This window comes from Triticum dicoccoides, chromosome 5B, assembly GCF_002162155.2.
Source record: "Triticum dicoccoides isolate Atlit2015 ecotype Zavitan chromosome 5B, WEW_v2.0, whole genome shotgun sequence".
Lineage (NCBI taxonomy): Eukaryota > Viridiplantae > Streptophyta > Magnoliopsida > Poales > Poaceae > Triticum > Triticum dicoccoides.
Window position 1 is genome coordinate 625,048,795 of NC_041389.1, and position 15,471 is coordinate 625,064,265.

General features: G+C 44.9%; 2 protein-coding genes and 1 pseudogene across 2 annotated transcripts; all 3 read right to left on the reverse strand.

Annotated features, from left to right (window-relative positions):
• Positions 1 to 214: 214 nt before the first annotated feature.
• LOC119310300 (proteasome subunit beta type-2-B-like) lies at positions 215 to 940 on the reverse strand. The gene is made up of 2 exons (XM_037586097.1): positions 780 to 940; positions 215 to 668 (listed from the first exon to the last, which is right to left on the reverse strand). The coding sequence occupies exons 1-2, from the start codon at positions 938 to 940 to the stop codon at positions 215 to 217; spliced, it is 615 nt and encodes a 204-aa protein (XP_037441994.1).
• A 10,790-nt stretch (positions 941 to 11,730) lies between these two features.
• LOC119306935 lies at positions 11,731 to 12,643 on the reverse strand (annotated as a pseudogene).
• Positions 12,644 to 12,917: 274 nt separating this feature from the next.
• Positions 12,918 to 15,048, reverse strand: LOC119306383 (cupincin-like). Its single transcript, XM_037582621.1, has 4 exons — positions 14,467 to 15,048; positions 14,290 to 14,376; positions 13,883 to 14,176; positions 12,918 to 13,777 (listed from the first exon to the last, which is right to left on the reverse strand). The coding sequence occupies exons 1-4, from the start codon at positions 15,016 to 15,018 to the stop codon at positions 13,184 to 13,186; spliced, it is 1,527 nt and encodes a 508-aa protein (XP_037438518.1). The 5' UTR covers positions 15,019 to 15,048; the 3' UTR covers positions 12,918 to 13,183.
• Positions 15,049 to 15,471: the final 423 nt, after the last annotated feature.

Genomic DNA, 15,471 nt, shown 5'->3' on the forward strand with positions numbered 1-15,471 from the left:
AAAGTGGTGGTGGTCACGGGACACATGGTGCGCAGAGAAGACGGCGGGCGCGAGGCTGCGATCCGCCAGGTGATATATAGTGTTTTCCTTTGATCAACGTGGCGGGGATAGCCGGTAAGAGGGGGAGAAAGAACATGTATATGAATCCCACTTAAATTTCCAAATTACAAACAAGTTTGTATATCAATTTTGCGCAAAATATACTACCACTACTTTAATTATTCGAGTTTACAATAGGCGTTCCCTGACAAGATTTCATTTCTATCACCACCTTCGGCCTTAGTATACGCCTGGCGTACTCCCTGGCCCCATCCTTGTCCACGACCATGATCACGAAGCTAGCCAGCCCGAGCCGCCGGACCTCCTTGATGCACCTGTCGACGAGCGCCACCGCCTCCTTCACCGTCATGCCGGGGCGGTAGTGGTTCTCCATCACCGTCGTGCAGAGGCCAGCCCCGCACCCAGCGGTGCGGTACTGCTCCACCCTCTCCGGCGGCGCGGTGCCGCCAACGGCGTACATCGTCGGGCCCTCGACCTTGTCGTAGCCGGCGATCACCGCGTTCGCGGACTGAGCGCAGCCGATCACCGCCCCCCGGGCGACGTCAGCAGCCGCGGCGGCGCTGTGGATCTTGCTCGCGCTGGCCCTCACCTCGTCCCTTAACCGCAGGCTGCGAAACACAGAAGCATGGAGGACTCAGGCGAGGATCACAAAGGCTGATCGAAGACTCAAGCGAAGGAGCGCGAGAATTGATTGATCTCGATCGTGGTGAATTACGTACCAGTCTCCGGGGACGCCGGACACGCCGAGAAGCAGTTTGGAGCCGAGGCTCGTGACCCTGTCGTTGTCGGGGTTGATGAATACGACGCTTCTTCCCGCGGCGGAGGTGCCGGCGGCCACCACCGCGAAGCCGCCGCCCACCACGCCGAACACGCTGTCCATGATCGTCTCCCTCGTGTTGCTGTGCTGTTGTGCAGCACGTTCGGTCGGTACTTCTCCGTGCGTATCACGTAGCTACAGCTGTGCTCGCACGGTGTTCCTAGGTTACGAGAGAGGACTAGGGGGATCTACTATAAGTAGATCGGATCGAGGCCGACGACGAGTTGGGGTCGGAGCCGCAAACTTGACCGGAGTTCGGAAAGGAAAAGGTTTTTTAAAAACCGGATGATAACATAGGCAGCGTATCGGTGCGTGTTATCATCCGGTTTTTAAAATTGCTATATACTAAGTGGTTAGCTCTTTATCAGAAGGGCGTTGTTTCAAAAAGGGCTGCATTGTCATTTTATAGATTTAATCATGGAATGTATCTCCTCCGCCACCTTTTCTGTTAACATTAATGGGCAACCGTTTGGCAGTTTTAAGGGATCCCGAGGCATTCGACAAGGTTGTCCCCTGTCACCGTATCTTTTTATTCTTGCAGTCAATGAATTGTCGCTTTCAATGCAGGAGGCTTTAAATGCCAATCATTTCAGCAGTATCCAATTAGGCCCAGGTTGCCCCCCTATCCACTCTCTCATGTTTGCGGACGACCTGATTGTCTGTGGCAGAGCAGATAATAATAATGCCAATACGATTGCTTTTATTATTAATCAGTTTTGTGCTGTTTCTGGTCAAACTCCTAATTGGAATAAATCTGCCATACTTTTTAGTAAAAATACTGATGATAATTTGAGGAACCAAATTAAGAATATCTTTCCTGCTCCTAATATGGATTGTAATACTACTCATCTTGGCCATCCTCTTATTTTACCTGGTAAAAATAGACCTGCAGCTTATAATTTTATTATTGATAAGTTCAGAGCTAAACTTAATTGCTATAAGGCTAACAGGTTGTCTCATGCAGGAAGACTCACTCTTATTAAATCTGTTTTTGCTTCCCTTCCTGTGTATTACATGTCTCATATCCTTTTAAGTAAATCCACCATTAATAAACTCACTTCCATAATTAGAAAGTTCTGGTGGACAGGTATTGATAAGGATAATGCTTCCAAACCTATCTGCTTTAGGGCTTGGGATGATATTTGCAAACCTATGCATCAAGGTGGTCTAGGCATTAGAGACCTTTATATGATGAATAAGTATATGGTTGCTATGATGGCTTGGAGAGTTATTAAGAGTCCTAATTCTCTTGTTACGAAAGTTCTCAAAGCCAAATATTTTCATAACTCTTCAATTTGGAAAGTGAATGGCAATGTTCCTAAATCTGCTTTCTGGTCCTCTATTCTCAAAGTTCTTCCTTTCATTAGCAAGGCTAGTCATACTCAAATTGCTAATGGTAATACTTGTATTTGGACTAGTCCTTGGTGCAATGATTGGGACAATATTTATGATCACCTTAAACCTAATCTAGGTATCCCTTGTCCTAAAGTTGTTAGTGATCTTTGGAAACCAAATTGTAAGAGTTGAGATGAGGATAAAATTAATATCTTTTTCGATGATAATTTCAAGAGAAATATTTTACAAACTCCTATCATTAATGCTAATATGGACGATACTTTATGTTGGATTCATACCCCTAATGCGGAGTGTACCACTAAAAGTGCTTATAAAGCTTTGATGCAGGAGGCCCAACCCAGGTTACGATCTCAAAGTCACACTATTTCAGATTCTGAAATTTCTATTCTCAATCAGGTTTGAAAAAGCAAAAACCTGGCTCCAAGAGTCAAAACCTTTGCATGGAGAATTCTAAGAAGAGCTTTAGCTTCAGGGCTTAGGGGATCCAGGTATTCTACTCACATTAAAAAGGAATGTTGCAGGTGCGGCGAGACGGAGACAGACTTGCATCTTTTCTTTACTTGCAATTTCACTAGAGCTATTTGGTTTCTATTTGGTCTTAAGTCTGATGAGTTCAATCATAACTTATATCCTTCTGATGTGATTCAAAGGATTTTATCTTCTCATCATGCTGACTTAGATCTGGATACCAGTTTCACGTTGCTTTGGAATATTTGGAAAGCGAGGAATGATCTTCTTTTTAATAAGAAAAAATGGAGTATTATGCAGGTTATATATGCTACAAACGCTATGCTAAATGCGGAGCTAATGGAGGAGAAGGCGGCGGCTCACATCAACCCTGCAAACAATAATATTTCTCCTTTTCACGTTCAAAATATACAGTTCCAAAATGCAGGTCTTTTGGCACACAGTGATGCTGCGTACAATCCGGAAATTGCAAAAGAAGAAGCTGGTCTTGGAGTTCTTCTTAGAAATGTTAGTAACAACCATACTGTATTTGTTCAAGCTGCTGCAAAAAATGTTTGCTCTGTTTTGCAGGCTGAAGCTATTGGATTATCACTGTCGGTTGAGGTGGTTAAAGCTCTAGGATGGAATACTGCTATTTTCTTATCTGATTGTAGGAATCTTGTCCAGGTGGCTAAAGCAAGAAACCTTTTAGAGAGTTCAGGAGATTGGAGGATAAGACCTATGCTTGCTTAATTTCTTAATCACACTTCTTTTCTTTCATCATGTGAAGTCAGGTCTATACCTAGGAATGGGAATGTCATTGCTCATTCCCTAGCTAAGAAAGCTTTTATGCAAAGAGCTGTCTCTAGTTCTTCAATCTTATGCAGCAAATCTTCTGGATGTAAAGCTCAACAAGCTTTAAACTCTATCTCCTTTCCTTTTGGAAAGTTGATCTCTGTACACTGTTTGGGTTGCAAATAAATAAAATCAAGGGCACTCTTTGAGGGCCAAAAAAAAAAGTGGTTAGCTCTCGGCCATGTCCATATTTGGTTAGCAAAATGTTTTTCTCCTATGATATAAGTGGTTGGCTCGTCATGTTAATGACAATTGTGATATATTGTCAAAAGCAAGAGTGGCAAAAGTGAAATGTCAAATTTTAAGGTGACATAAGCAAAATTGGCAAATTTTAGAGAGGCAAAAACAAAAATTTCCGAAAAAACATGTTCAAAGAGGATATGGAAAAGAGAGCAATTACTTATAATTGTTCTGCCACCTACATAATGTCTTATCTTGCAAAAGAACCTAATATATTGTCCCCCCTTTCGTATGCAACTCTCAAAAAAAAAATTAAGTCTAAGCCATAGGAAGTTTGCCCACTTTACTTGTGAAAATAGGGCTGGCGTATAGGCCGGGTAAAAGGGCGACAACCTACTATACATTATACTACTCCCTCCGTTTCTATACACAATTATGTTAGCAATTTCAATATGAACTACATACGGATATATATATATATATATATATATATATATATATATATATATATATATATAGAGAGAGAGAGAGAGAGAGAGAGAGAGAGAGATTTTAGAGTGTAGATTCACTCATTTTGCTCCGTATATAATCCATGTTGGAATCTCTAAACAGACTTATATTTAGGAACATAGGAAGTAGTATATAAACACTAAAAATTTACTCAAATGATAAGTGTCACACGTGTTGTATGAAGCACTCGGGCCCTGGCTTTTTTACAACTAAAGCTACCATCCAAAAAAATACAAACCCGAAAAATAAAGTTGCCATCCTTTGAAGTATGAAAGTTGTCATACTTTGACAACTAAAATTGTCATCCTCACGTCACTAAGCTTGCGATTAAAAAAAGTTCGGAATTGCCATGCATTCGTGCCACACATGTGACATTTACTAGGATTCAAAAATTATACATTACATCTAAAACATTAAATATAGAAATAAGCCTCAATTTGCAGGAGCGCAAGTTCACACCATATAATAACAATTTATACCATGCGAAGGCAAACCAATCTGACTAACCTTGAGTTTAGATACGCTAGTCTCTCTTTGCGGTGGATGTCTTAGTTTCATAGTGAAACTTTTTGATAACTAGATTTCAATGTTTAAACCAATGCATAATTTTTTCATTTGAGAAATGGATAAGCACCAAATCAAACCAAGTGAATCAAGACGATCATGTCAGATAATCAAATCATACACAAAAGTACAATCAACAACATTTTTAATTCTTTGATGACTCTATTACTAAACCCAACTTTCAAATCACATTTGATATGCGCTAGAAATTTCTACGAATATGATGCCTAATATATATTAGAAACCACTATTGAAATTTTGTCAGTGTGTATATGATTTAGAGATCTTTACCATGCCATTCAATAATATTAAATGATATGAAAACAAACGCATAGATATGCAAATATATGTATATACACTATATAATCTATGCAATAGTAAAAAATAAATTTCAATACCTTTTTAAACAAGAAACGGATTTTTTGGTACATCATACAATTTAAATTTTGCAGAAAAAATTTAATGATATACATTACAACGGTATAACAATGAATAATATAACTAATATTTGGAAACATTGTTATGTGGCTAAGCAATAGAACACTATATTAATTAATATTTTAATATGGTTCATTTAGTTCAAAATAAGTATAAAAGTTCAGTATAAAAAATTGGTTTGCATCACCTTGTGCGCCTTGTCCCACTAAGCCACCACACGCGCACACCCTATGGTACACTAAGTCTAGTAACGTGCAGGCCCATTATCATTTCTGTTTAGTTTTTTTTCTATGTTTTCACTTGGATTCTCTACATTTCCTTTTTTTTCATTTTCCTATTTTTTTTCTTTTCTTAAATGCGTGAACTTTTTCAAATCGATGAATTCTTTCAAAATTGATGATTTCCCTTTTCAAGCTTGATCTACCTTTCTTTAAAATTGGTGGAATTTTTCTAAAGTTGATGAAGATTTTTCAAAATCAATGAAATTTTTTCAAAACCGATATTAAAAAAAATCATCTTTTGTGAAACAAAATTCAGTTCGATGAATTTTTTCCAATCCGTGAACTATTTTTTAAGTTTGTGAACTTCTTTTCAAAATCCATGAACATTTTTAAGTCATGAAATTATTCTTTTTTGCGAAAAATTTCGTACATTTTTCAAAGTCAAAGGTTGACCGGTTAACTGGTCAACCGCAATCGAGCGACTGCGTGGAAACTGGTCACGTAATCGAGCGCTGACCTTCTAATGGGCCGGCCCATGAGTAGGAGCGCGTTAGCGCCTGTTCCTCCAAGTGGCGCCTGGCGCCACTTAGGAGCTCCCAAGTAGAGTCACGTGAGAGGCCGGACCACTGACAAACACATGAAAAGCCAATGGTGACCCAACCCGAGAATGGTTTATAAACTGCACCATGACCGAACTGAACCCGCACGAATATTTGTATCAGCCCAACCGAAACTAAACCCATACAATATTTTCATCGGCCAAACAAAACCAAACCACTCAATCAAGCCAAACTAAACCTAGTGCATCATCCGAGCTGGCGCTGAGTGAGAGGCGAGTCGCCCGGATCCAACCGAGGTAGTGGTTGTAGAAGTCAGGGAAGGGAGGGCCGGCCGGCGGTAGCGTGAGCCCATCCGTCGCGGGGGACGATGCAAGAGGGCCATCCAAGAGTAGCAAGCCTGGGGAGAGGATAGAGAAATCGACGCGGGAGCCAGGTCCGGGCTCGTCGGCCGCTAAGGTAGCCGAAGCACGGAGACCAGGGCGTCAGCCGCCGCCTACACAACGACTAGCACGGTTGTGAGAGCTGGCTTCCCCATGCGCTTACCACACGGAAGAGTCGGAGGAGACCGGATCCGGGCGCGGCGGTCGCATGGGATGCCGGATTTGGGTGCGAAGGTCGCGGACATTGCCGGAGCAGGCTGATCCTTGCAGTAGCCACCGCGTGCTCACACGTCGTTGGCCGCGGTCGTGAGAGTCATGGCCTATCATCTTGTGGTTGCTTTAAGGGCTATCTAGGGAGAGATACCTACAAATCAGTTTCCCAACCGGGTGAGAACCGTAGGCTTAACTAAGGTGGAATCAGACCGGTTCGTGCCCGTAACTGACCATACCCAACTGTTTTGTACAAGAAACCAACTTAAACCAACCTGTTGTCGAACTGGGCCCATTACACCCAAACCAAACAAAACTATGAGGCAAAACTGACCCAACACACCCGGTTTAGATAACACCATTCTCAGTTGTGTCGGTGACCCACGAACCTACACCACCTAGCTGTCACCACCGGACTTCGCTGCAACAACTTCACCATAACGTCACATGAGAGCACCCTTTGTCCTCTCGCTCTGGACTGAGGAGCGCCGACCCTGTTCCATTCTCTTTCTCCAACTTTATAATGATGTGCTTATTATTTCTCCTCCATCCTAATATTGTCAATGCTCCACCACCACCATCGGCCATCACTCCTCTTATAGGAAACAATGGACCTTTTGCTATGATGACAACCACACCACCCATAAATCTTAACCCCGAGATTTTCACCCATACTCCCAATCACTCCAGCCATATCTCCTCAATATTTACCCCTCTGTCAGCATTGCATATAGACATGGACAACATTGTGTTAGCCTCTACTACGTCCATGATGGCTCTCGACCTCGCTTCCCATCATCAGGTCCACCGAGTGTAAGATTGTACATAAATTATGATGACACCAAAATAATCGCCACCTGAGAAATAGCAACAAGTGAATAACTAAAATACATATACATTTTCTATTATTCGACTTGTTATTTGCAATCAGGGTTGAATTTTGAGAGAACCAAACAAGATAAGTGGTTTACTAACATAAGTTTTACTTTAGATTAAAGTTGTTCGCCAGTTATCATCAACGGAAACCTGAATGTTCTACAGGTTTTTCATCACGACACAACAGAACAACACTCAAGCTTTCAACCATACACCAAATCCACGACGAAGGTGCGACTTAAAATATAACAACAATGACTGAATAAGCACTGCCAATAACACCATCACCTCCATTGTTGTTCAAGGAAATTACATGACCATACTTGGGATCCATGATGCCCAGCTCCCCCCCCCCCAGTTTTGAAGATGCCAACTGTGATGCGTTCAATTAGCTTTACACAATAGCTAAGCTGATCCACTGGATCCTCCTTCACTGCAGAGAGATCCACCAATCAATCCAAAAGAAAATATTCAACAAAACATTAATTCATTGGCTTGATTAGACATTTTTGGATTACATGTAATATACTTAGCCTTCTGAGTAATCCAAAACATAATTGCTATTCCAACCACTAGCATGTCTATTAATGCATTCATCATTGCCTGCGAACCTCTGTTGATGATATCCCATACATATATGTCCGGTAGATAGGAACACAATATGTGGTTTATTGGTTTACTGCTCCAACATATATGGCATATTATCTAAGATTTACTACCATCGTGTAAAAAAACATCTCTACTCAATATGATCTTTTAAGCATCAGCCATGGGAAAGTTTGATACACAGAGGATTTTTTTACTCTCTACAAAAAATTGTAAGGCATCACCCAATGTTTTCCCATGCCATAATAGAAATATGGCACACTAAAGTTTCCTGAACCTGACAACAACGAAGAGCATCCAAACTAATATTCCAAACTCTACATCTAGAGAAACATTTTCATACACAATCCTTGAGCCTAACCATCAGTGGCGGAGCTACGGCAAGGCCAAATGGGCCATGGCCCGCGCAGCCCTTGCAATTTTCTGCAGTGTATATGTATCTTTGGGCCATGAAACACAATCCCTATAACTATTTCCTACAGCCGGCCCGCCCAACTTTCTGCGCCAAGCTCCGCCACTGCTAACCATTGTAGTCTTTTAATACCTACCAGCACATTGAAATCTATAGAAGTTAGAACCATAAGATATTTTTTTCAATAGTGATATGAAGTCAAGGGAGATTATATGTAGTCTAGGAAATATAGTGGAAAAACTATGACCAAAGAATCATTAACTATTGATCTTCCCAGAATCTAGTCTTGCCACAATCCCAACTTTGACCATCCAACAACCCTAATCCAGGATTTAGCCTCCATACACTTGTGCCAAAAGTGTGAATTTTCCATTTTGAGTTTCACTTGTCCCAGGGTATGATGTGTGAGGTATTTCTTAGTAAGGAAATGTTGGCACATGCCATCTAAATTAGAAAGTTTCTACAACTACCTAGAATTAGAAAGTTTCTACAACTACTTAGAAAGTAAAGGAATGTCCAGATGTAAAATGCCCAACCCTCCTTGGTCCTCGGGCAGACAAAACATAGGCTAATTAACCAAGTGATATTTCCTTTTCAACTTGTCACGATTCCATAGAAATCTAGCGTTGTATATATCAGTCTTTCATCTTGAGACCCTTAGATATCTTGTAAATAGATATCACATTCAAAGTGACACTAGGAAGGGAGGAATTAATTGAAGTTTTTGTACCACCAATGGACATTTTCTTTCCTTGCCAAGTACCTAATCTACTTACCACATTTTCCTCACAGCTCTACAATAGTTAAGTATAACCATTTTCTCATAGGAAGTTTGCCCATTCTGAATATTCTCAAATTCAATAAATCTAAAGTTGGTCATAACACACAGTAAATTCCCCTTAATGTACATTATGTTCAATGTTGAGATTATTAAAATAGGCATAATAGGAAGTTGAGAGTTTTGTCTTTCCTAATATCACGTCAATCAATGGAAGAATTAGCCTAGTTAGCAATCCTTGCCTAAGTGCTCTTCCAATCGAGATTCAAAGAGCAACTAATGATATCCATATGTGTTGTGTGTTGGTGAGGGGAGGAAAAATGGCAGGTGGTTATTGGTTCATTACAAGATGCATTTCCTCTTGGATTTACCACCTCCTACAACAAAACACTAAAGTTTCCTGAACTTAGCAATCGGACAAATTTGTGGGGATGTCAATTTGGAGAAGCATTTTTTACAGACGGTCCATAAGTATAACCATTATTCTATTTTAACTTCTACTACTACTCTCCAAAAATTGAGAGATTTAAAATCACATGTAATAACTTTTAAAACATTAACAGAATGGAAGCTAGTGTAAAAGTTATCCTTAGAGAACCATTGATCTTCCTAGAATCAAGTTTGCCAGTATTCCCAACTCTGACCCAACACCATAGCTCCTAACAAAATTGTGTGTTTCCCACTCCCATTTTCACTATCCTAGAGTCTAATGTGTGAGGTATTTTGTAGTAAGGAATTGTTGTCACATACCACCTCTGTTGAACAATTTCTAAAGCTACTTAGAAAATAAAGCCATGTTCATTATGTCCAAATCTAAAATGCCAACTCTCCTTAGTCCTTGGGCAGATAGACCATGGGCCGATTTAATATTTCATTTTCAACATGTCAGCTCTCCACATAAATGCAACCTTTTATGTAATGATTTTTTTCCTGGCACCATGAGGTATCTTGTAAAAAGGGAGCACCTTCAAAGGGACATTATAAAGGGAGGAATTAATTCAACTATTCCGCCACCAATGGATAGTGTCTTCCCTTTCCTAACACCTAATAATTTTTGCATGGGGGGCTAATACCTAATCTACTTTCCACCTTTTCCTTGCAGCCATCCATTACATAAGTATAATAACTTTCTCATCTTAAGGTATACATAAGTATTTTGTAGGAAGTCTGTGACTTTTGAAATCCTCAAATTCAACAAATCTATAGTTATGTTGCTCACACAACAATCCCACTTTTTCAAAATTTAACTTCAATATTGACATTCACTAAAATAGGATAATAGGAAGCTATGCTTTGCTTTTGCACAATATCACCTCAATAAGTTGACGAGTTATCCTAGTTAAAATACTTGCCTCAGTGCTCCTCCAATCAAGATTGAAAGACCAGCTAATGTTATTGGTTCATTACTCCCACAGAAGAGACACGCTCTCTCAGATTTAGCACCTTTGTGCAACAAAACACAAAAGTTTCACGAATCTGACAATAGCCAAACTAATCGTGGGGATTTTTATTTAGAGACATTTTTTCCATGCTCCTTAATCCAAACCATTACTCTCTTTAAATTCTTACTTCCACCCTCTAAAACCTAAGAGATAAAGAATAACATGCAAAAACTTTTTTAACAGTGATATAGGGATCTAAGAAAATTGTGTATAGTATGGGAAGATAGTGTAAAAATGGTCATCAAAGAACCATCGATCTTCCCAAATTTTAGTTTGCCACTATTCCCAACTTTGACCCTACAAACAAAACCAAATCAAGACTTTAACCTGCATCAACCTTTTAAAAAAGCGTGGGTTGCCCACTCCAGTTTTCAGCTATTCTAGAGTATGATGTGTTGGGTTATCATCTAAGGAATGTTGCCACATACCATCTACATGGAACATTTTCTACCAACACTTAGAAAGTAGAATGGTTTTCATGATGTCTAGATCTCTAATGCCCAACCCTCCTAGGTTGTTGGGCACACACACCATGGATTGATTAACCAAGTAATAATCTATATTCAACTTGCAAAAATCGAGTCATGTACATATGAACTATTTAGAGAGAGAACATACCAACTTTTTTCTGACGCCCTAAGGTATCATGAAAAAAACATGTGCAAAGAGGACATGGAAAAGGTAGCAATTACTTAAAATTGTTCTGCCACCTACATAATGCCTTCTCTTGCAAACGAATCTAATATATTGTCCACCCTTTCCTATGCAACTCTCAAAAAAAATTAAGTCTAATCCAATCTCCCATAGGAAGTTCGCACCCACTTTTACTTGTGAAAATAGAAAGTAATTCCACTTTTCTGAAAATTTATTTTAAGTGGGACTGACAAAAAATTAACTAATTCTCAATCCATTTACAAATTTGCTCATACACATAAACAAATGTTCAGTGTGTTATTAAAAAAATGTCCATCTAGTCTCCACTACTATTAAACAAGCGAGTTGTGGTAGAAACATTGAATATCAGCCTTTCGTTATCTTAGATCTGATGGCCTACATTGCTTGAAAATGTTGTAAGTAGCAATTAAAGCATCGTAATTAGCATCTACTGCCCTGAATCAAAAGGGAGCGGGACGACAATTTCGATCAAACACACAAGCGATGTGATCTTCACGGAGAATGGGGTTGAGGGCTAACCCATGTGATTTTAACACTTCGAGTGCCATCTGTCGATATATAGTCATTGTCTCCCTGACCTCCCTTCCCACGGGCGCCGCTCCCCATCTGTCGACATACTGAACCGCAAACTCGACGGCAGCCCCGAGCCGGCGGATCTCCGCGATGCAGCTCTCCACGAGCTCGATCACGTCGCTGGACGACATGGTGTCGCGGTAGCCCCGGCGCAGCACCGCCCTGCAGGCCTCCGCTCCCCGGCCCGCGGCCCCGAACAGGAACTGGCCGCGCGGGAGCGCGGGGCCGATGCAGCTCACCGCCGCGTGGGGCTGGGCCTGGTTGTAGCCCACGACCAGGGCCTCCACGGAGTGGCCGCGGTCGAGCAGCTCGCACGCGAGGTCGGCGACCGTGGCGGTGTCGGGGTACGGGACGCCGGTCAGGCGGTCAGCCCCTTCCATCTGCGGCATATCGTCCTCGCGAACCTTGCGCTGCCAAAGCAAAACACGGGCGGGAAGCTAGCTGAGGTCAGAAGCAGGAAGCTAGCTGAGGTCAGAAGCCATGGAATGGAAGGTGGCCGGGATCGAGCGAGGCGGGTGGAGGTGGGTTGGATCTAGCTCGCTCAGTGGTTACCGGTTCTGGTGGTTGCCGGAGATGGCGAGAAGCCTGTGGGCGTCGAGGTGCACGATGGGGGTTCCCGACGCCACCACCGCGAATTCTCCCCTCCCGGCGACGCCGATCACGCAGCCGAAGTCGTCGTCCATCGCCGCCGCTCCCGATCGATCCGCGCGCTTGCTTGCTGTCTGTGAAGTGAACTGCTCTGCTGGTGGTCACTCCCCGTGCTTCGCTCGGCCTACTAGTAACTGTCCTGACTCCGGCTGGAAAGTGGCTAGCGAGAGGAGCGTGACTCATGTCGATCGGTTGGCCTCTGCTCTGGTTCTTCCGTTCCGGTACGTGACAAGTCTTTGTTTTTGTCAGGTACTCGATTGGTGTATGTGACACGTCACTGTACGAGTAAAAGTGCAATTTTCACCGACATGTTCCAACGAGCCGACGGGCAAGGTCTACGTCTTTTATTACCGGAAAACTCAGGTACAATACATACATAGAAAGCTCACGTCCATGCATGGATAACCGCGCAGGAACACAAAGCATGCACATCCGTTCACAGAGCATCGTCTCTCCTCTCCTCTGCTACACGCACGTACTGTAGTAGGCAGTACCGTGCTGGCTATTTATTCCCGTTGCATGTACACTCATGCATGCAGCTCCACGACCTGCATGCGCACGCTCGAGATCGTCGCTCACATGTCGGCGACGCGGCGCTCCTGCTGCGGGCCGGGGACGAACACGGACTCCGGCTGCGCGCGGATGACCCTGTCCGCCAGCTCCCTCGCCTGCTGGGGGAACGCCAGCGCCTTGGCCGCGTCGTCCAGCTGCTTCAGCACGCTGTTCCCGCCGGTCACGAACACCTCCTCGTCGTTGTTGGCGCCCACGCCGAAGGACAGCAGGGCGAGGTTCCCCTCGTTCCCGGCCACGAACGTCGCCGGGTGGCCCGCGGGGAGCACGATCACCGACCCCACCTTGATCTCGGCCCTCACCTGCTTGTAGCCCCTCGATTTCTCCTGCTCGCCGCCGTGGCCCTGCTCCTCCTCCTGTCTTCCCTGCTCGTGCTCGCGCTCCTCGCTCCTCCTGCCCTGCCCATGCTCACGCTCGCGCTCCTCGCTCCTCCTGCCGTGTCCGTGCTCGCGCTCGCGCTCCTGCTCGTGCTCCCGGCGCTCAGAACGGCTGGAGCTGGAGACGTGCGGGCACGCAATCTCGAAGTAGCCGTCGCGCCCCTCCACGACGATGTAGATCCTGGTCGACCGGGTGGCGTATCTCAGCGCCGTCATCGAGCCCTGCATGCATGCACGCACGACGAAAAACACACGCGCTGGTTTAGGTGCACCAATCCGTTGCATGATGCTACAAAATAATCTGTATGCGCGGCGCGGATGCTTTACCCGGGTGATGTTGACGAGGGTGACATCCATGTCGAGCTTGCGGAGGTGGTGGCACTGGTCGCCGGTGATCTGGTGGACCCTGCCGTGCTTGTTCGAGTAGCGCGGCTTCTCGCCGGTGAGGCTGCGCGGCTGGATTTCCTCCTTCTCGGAACCCGACCCACCGCCGCCGCCGCGTCCTCCCCTGGAGCACGACCTGCTCAGCTCCCGTATCTGCTCCTCCGACCCCTCAGATATCTGACCCTCACCTCTGCTCTTCGTCTCGAACACTCTGTCCACATCCTCCCGCCGCCGAGTCTATCAAGACACATGCATGCAGACGGTCAGCGCGTACAAGCATAAGATCGAGCTGAATCAAGCGATGAACAAACAAAAAAAAAAACCATTGCCAATGGTCAGCGCGTGCGTACGTTGAATGCCGCCTGGATAACCTCGTCGCTGAAGACGCTGAAGAAGGACTGCGGCTGCTCGCCTCCAAATCCAATAGGGGAGAACTCCTACAAACATATCAAGAACAGATACCAAAAGTAAGTCGTTGCATGCAACGCAGATGGCGGAGGAGCTTGCATGCTGCGGCCATGGCTGACCTGGAAGCTGCCCGGCGTGGAGACGGGGTTGAGCAGCATGACGACCCGGAACCACTTGGAGCGGTGCGTGTTGGCGGAGTACACGATGGACCCGGCCGGGATCACGAACACGTCGCCCTCCCTGACGCAAAACGACTCCCGCTTCCCGTTCCTCAGCAGCACGAGCACGCCCTCGCCTTCCCTCACGAAGGCGATCTCGTCGGCGTCGTAGTGGCTGGGCTGCAGGAACGCCCGCGGCGCCGCGTCCAGGCACGCGACGCGGTAGTCGCCGATGGAGCCCCGGAGCAGCTCGTGGTCGAAGCGCTCCAGCACCTTGAAGTGGCCGTGCCGCGACTTGGCCCACTCCCGGAAGCTCTCCTCGCCGAAGTGGTACGGCCGGCCGGAGCCGGAGCCGGAGCCGGAGCCGGACCGCCCTTCGTCGTCGCCCCCTTCCTTCCACCTCCTACCACCCCTGCCTACGTCCTCGGCATCCCACGACGCGAACGAGAGGGAGAGGCACAGGGAGAGGACGAGGGCTAGCACTAGCCATGGCGATCTCACCGAGGGCTTCATGGTGATTGTTGTTGGTGATCAGTGACGAGTTAACTGACTGGATGAGTGATGATCAAGCTACGGGGGAGTGATGGTATATATAGGGGGTGGCGATGCGGCGAGGAGCCATGCGCGCGGCCAGGTGTAGGTCGGGGTGCGCACGTGGTGAAGACGCGCTGCATGCACGGTGCCATGGTGGCATGCGCCATGCATGCGATGCGAGATAGCTGGCCTCCATCTGCAGAGAACAGACAACGTTGATTGAGATAGGAACAAGCCGAGCAGGGATGGGATAGCTCGGCGACGATCTTTTGCATCGGCGGAATGAATTTTACTTTTGCTGGGAGCTATGCTCCAAGGTGAAGCTACTAGACGCCTGCAAGAGTCTTATCCATCTGATGCATTTATCTATCTTGTCATTACATGCATGCATGCTTGGGGTTTAATCCACGATCAGCCCGCATGCATGTAACC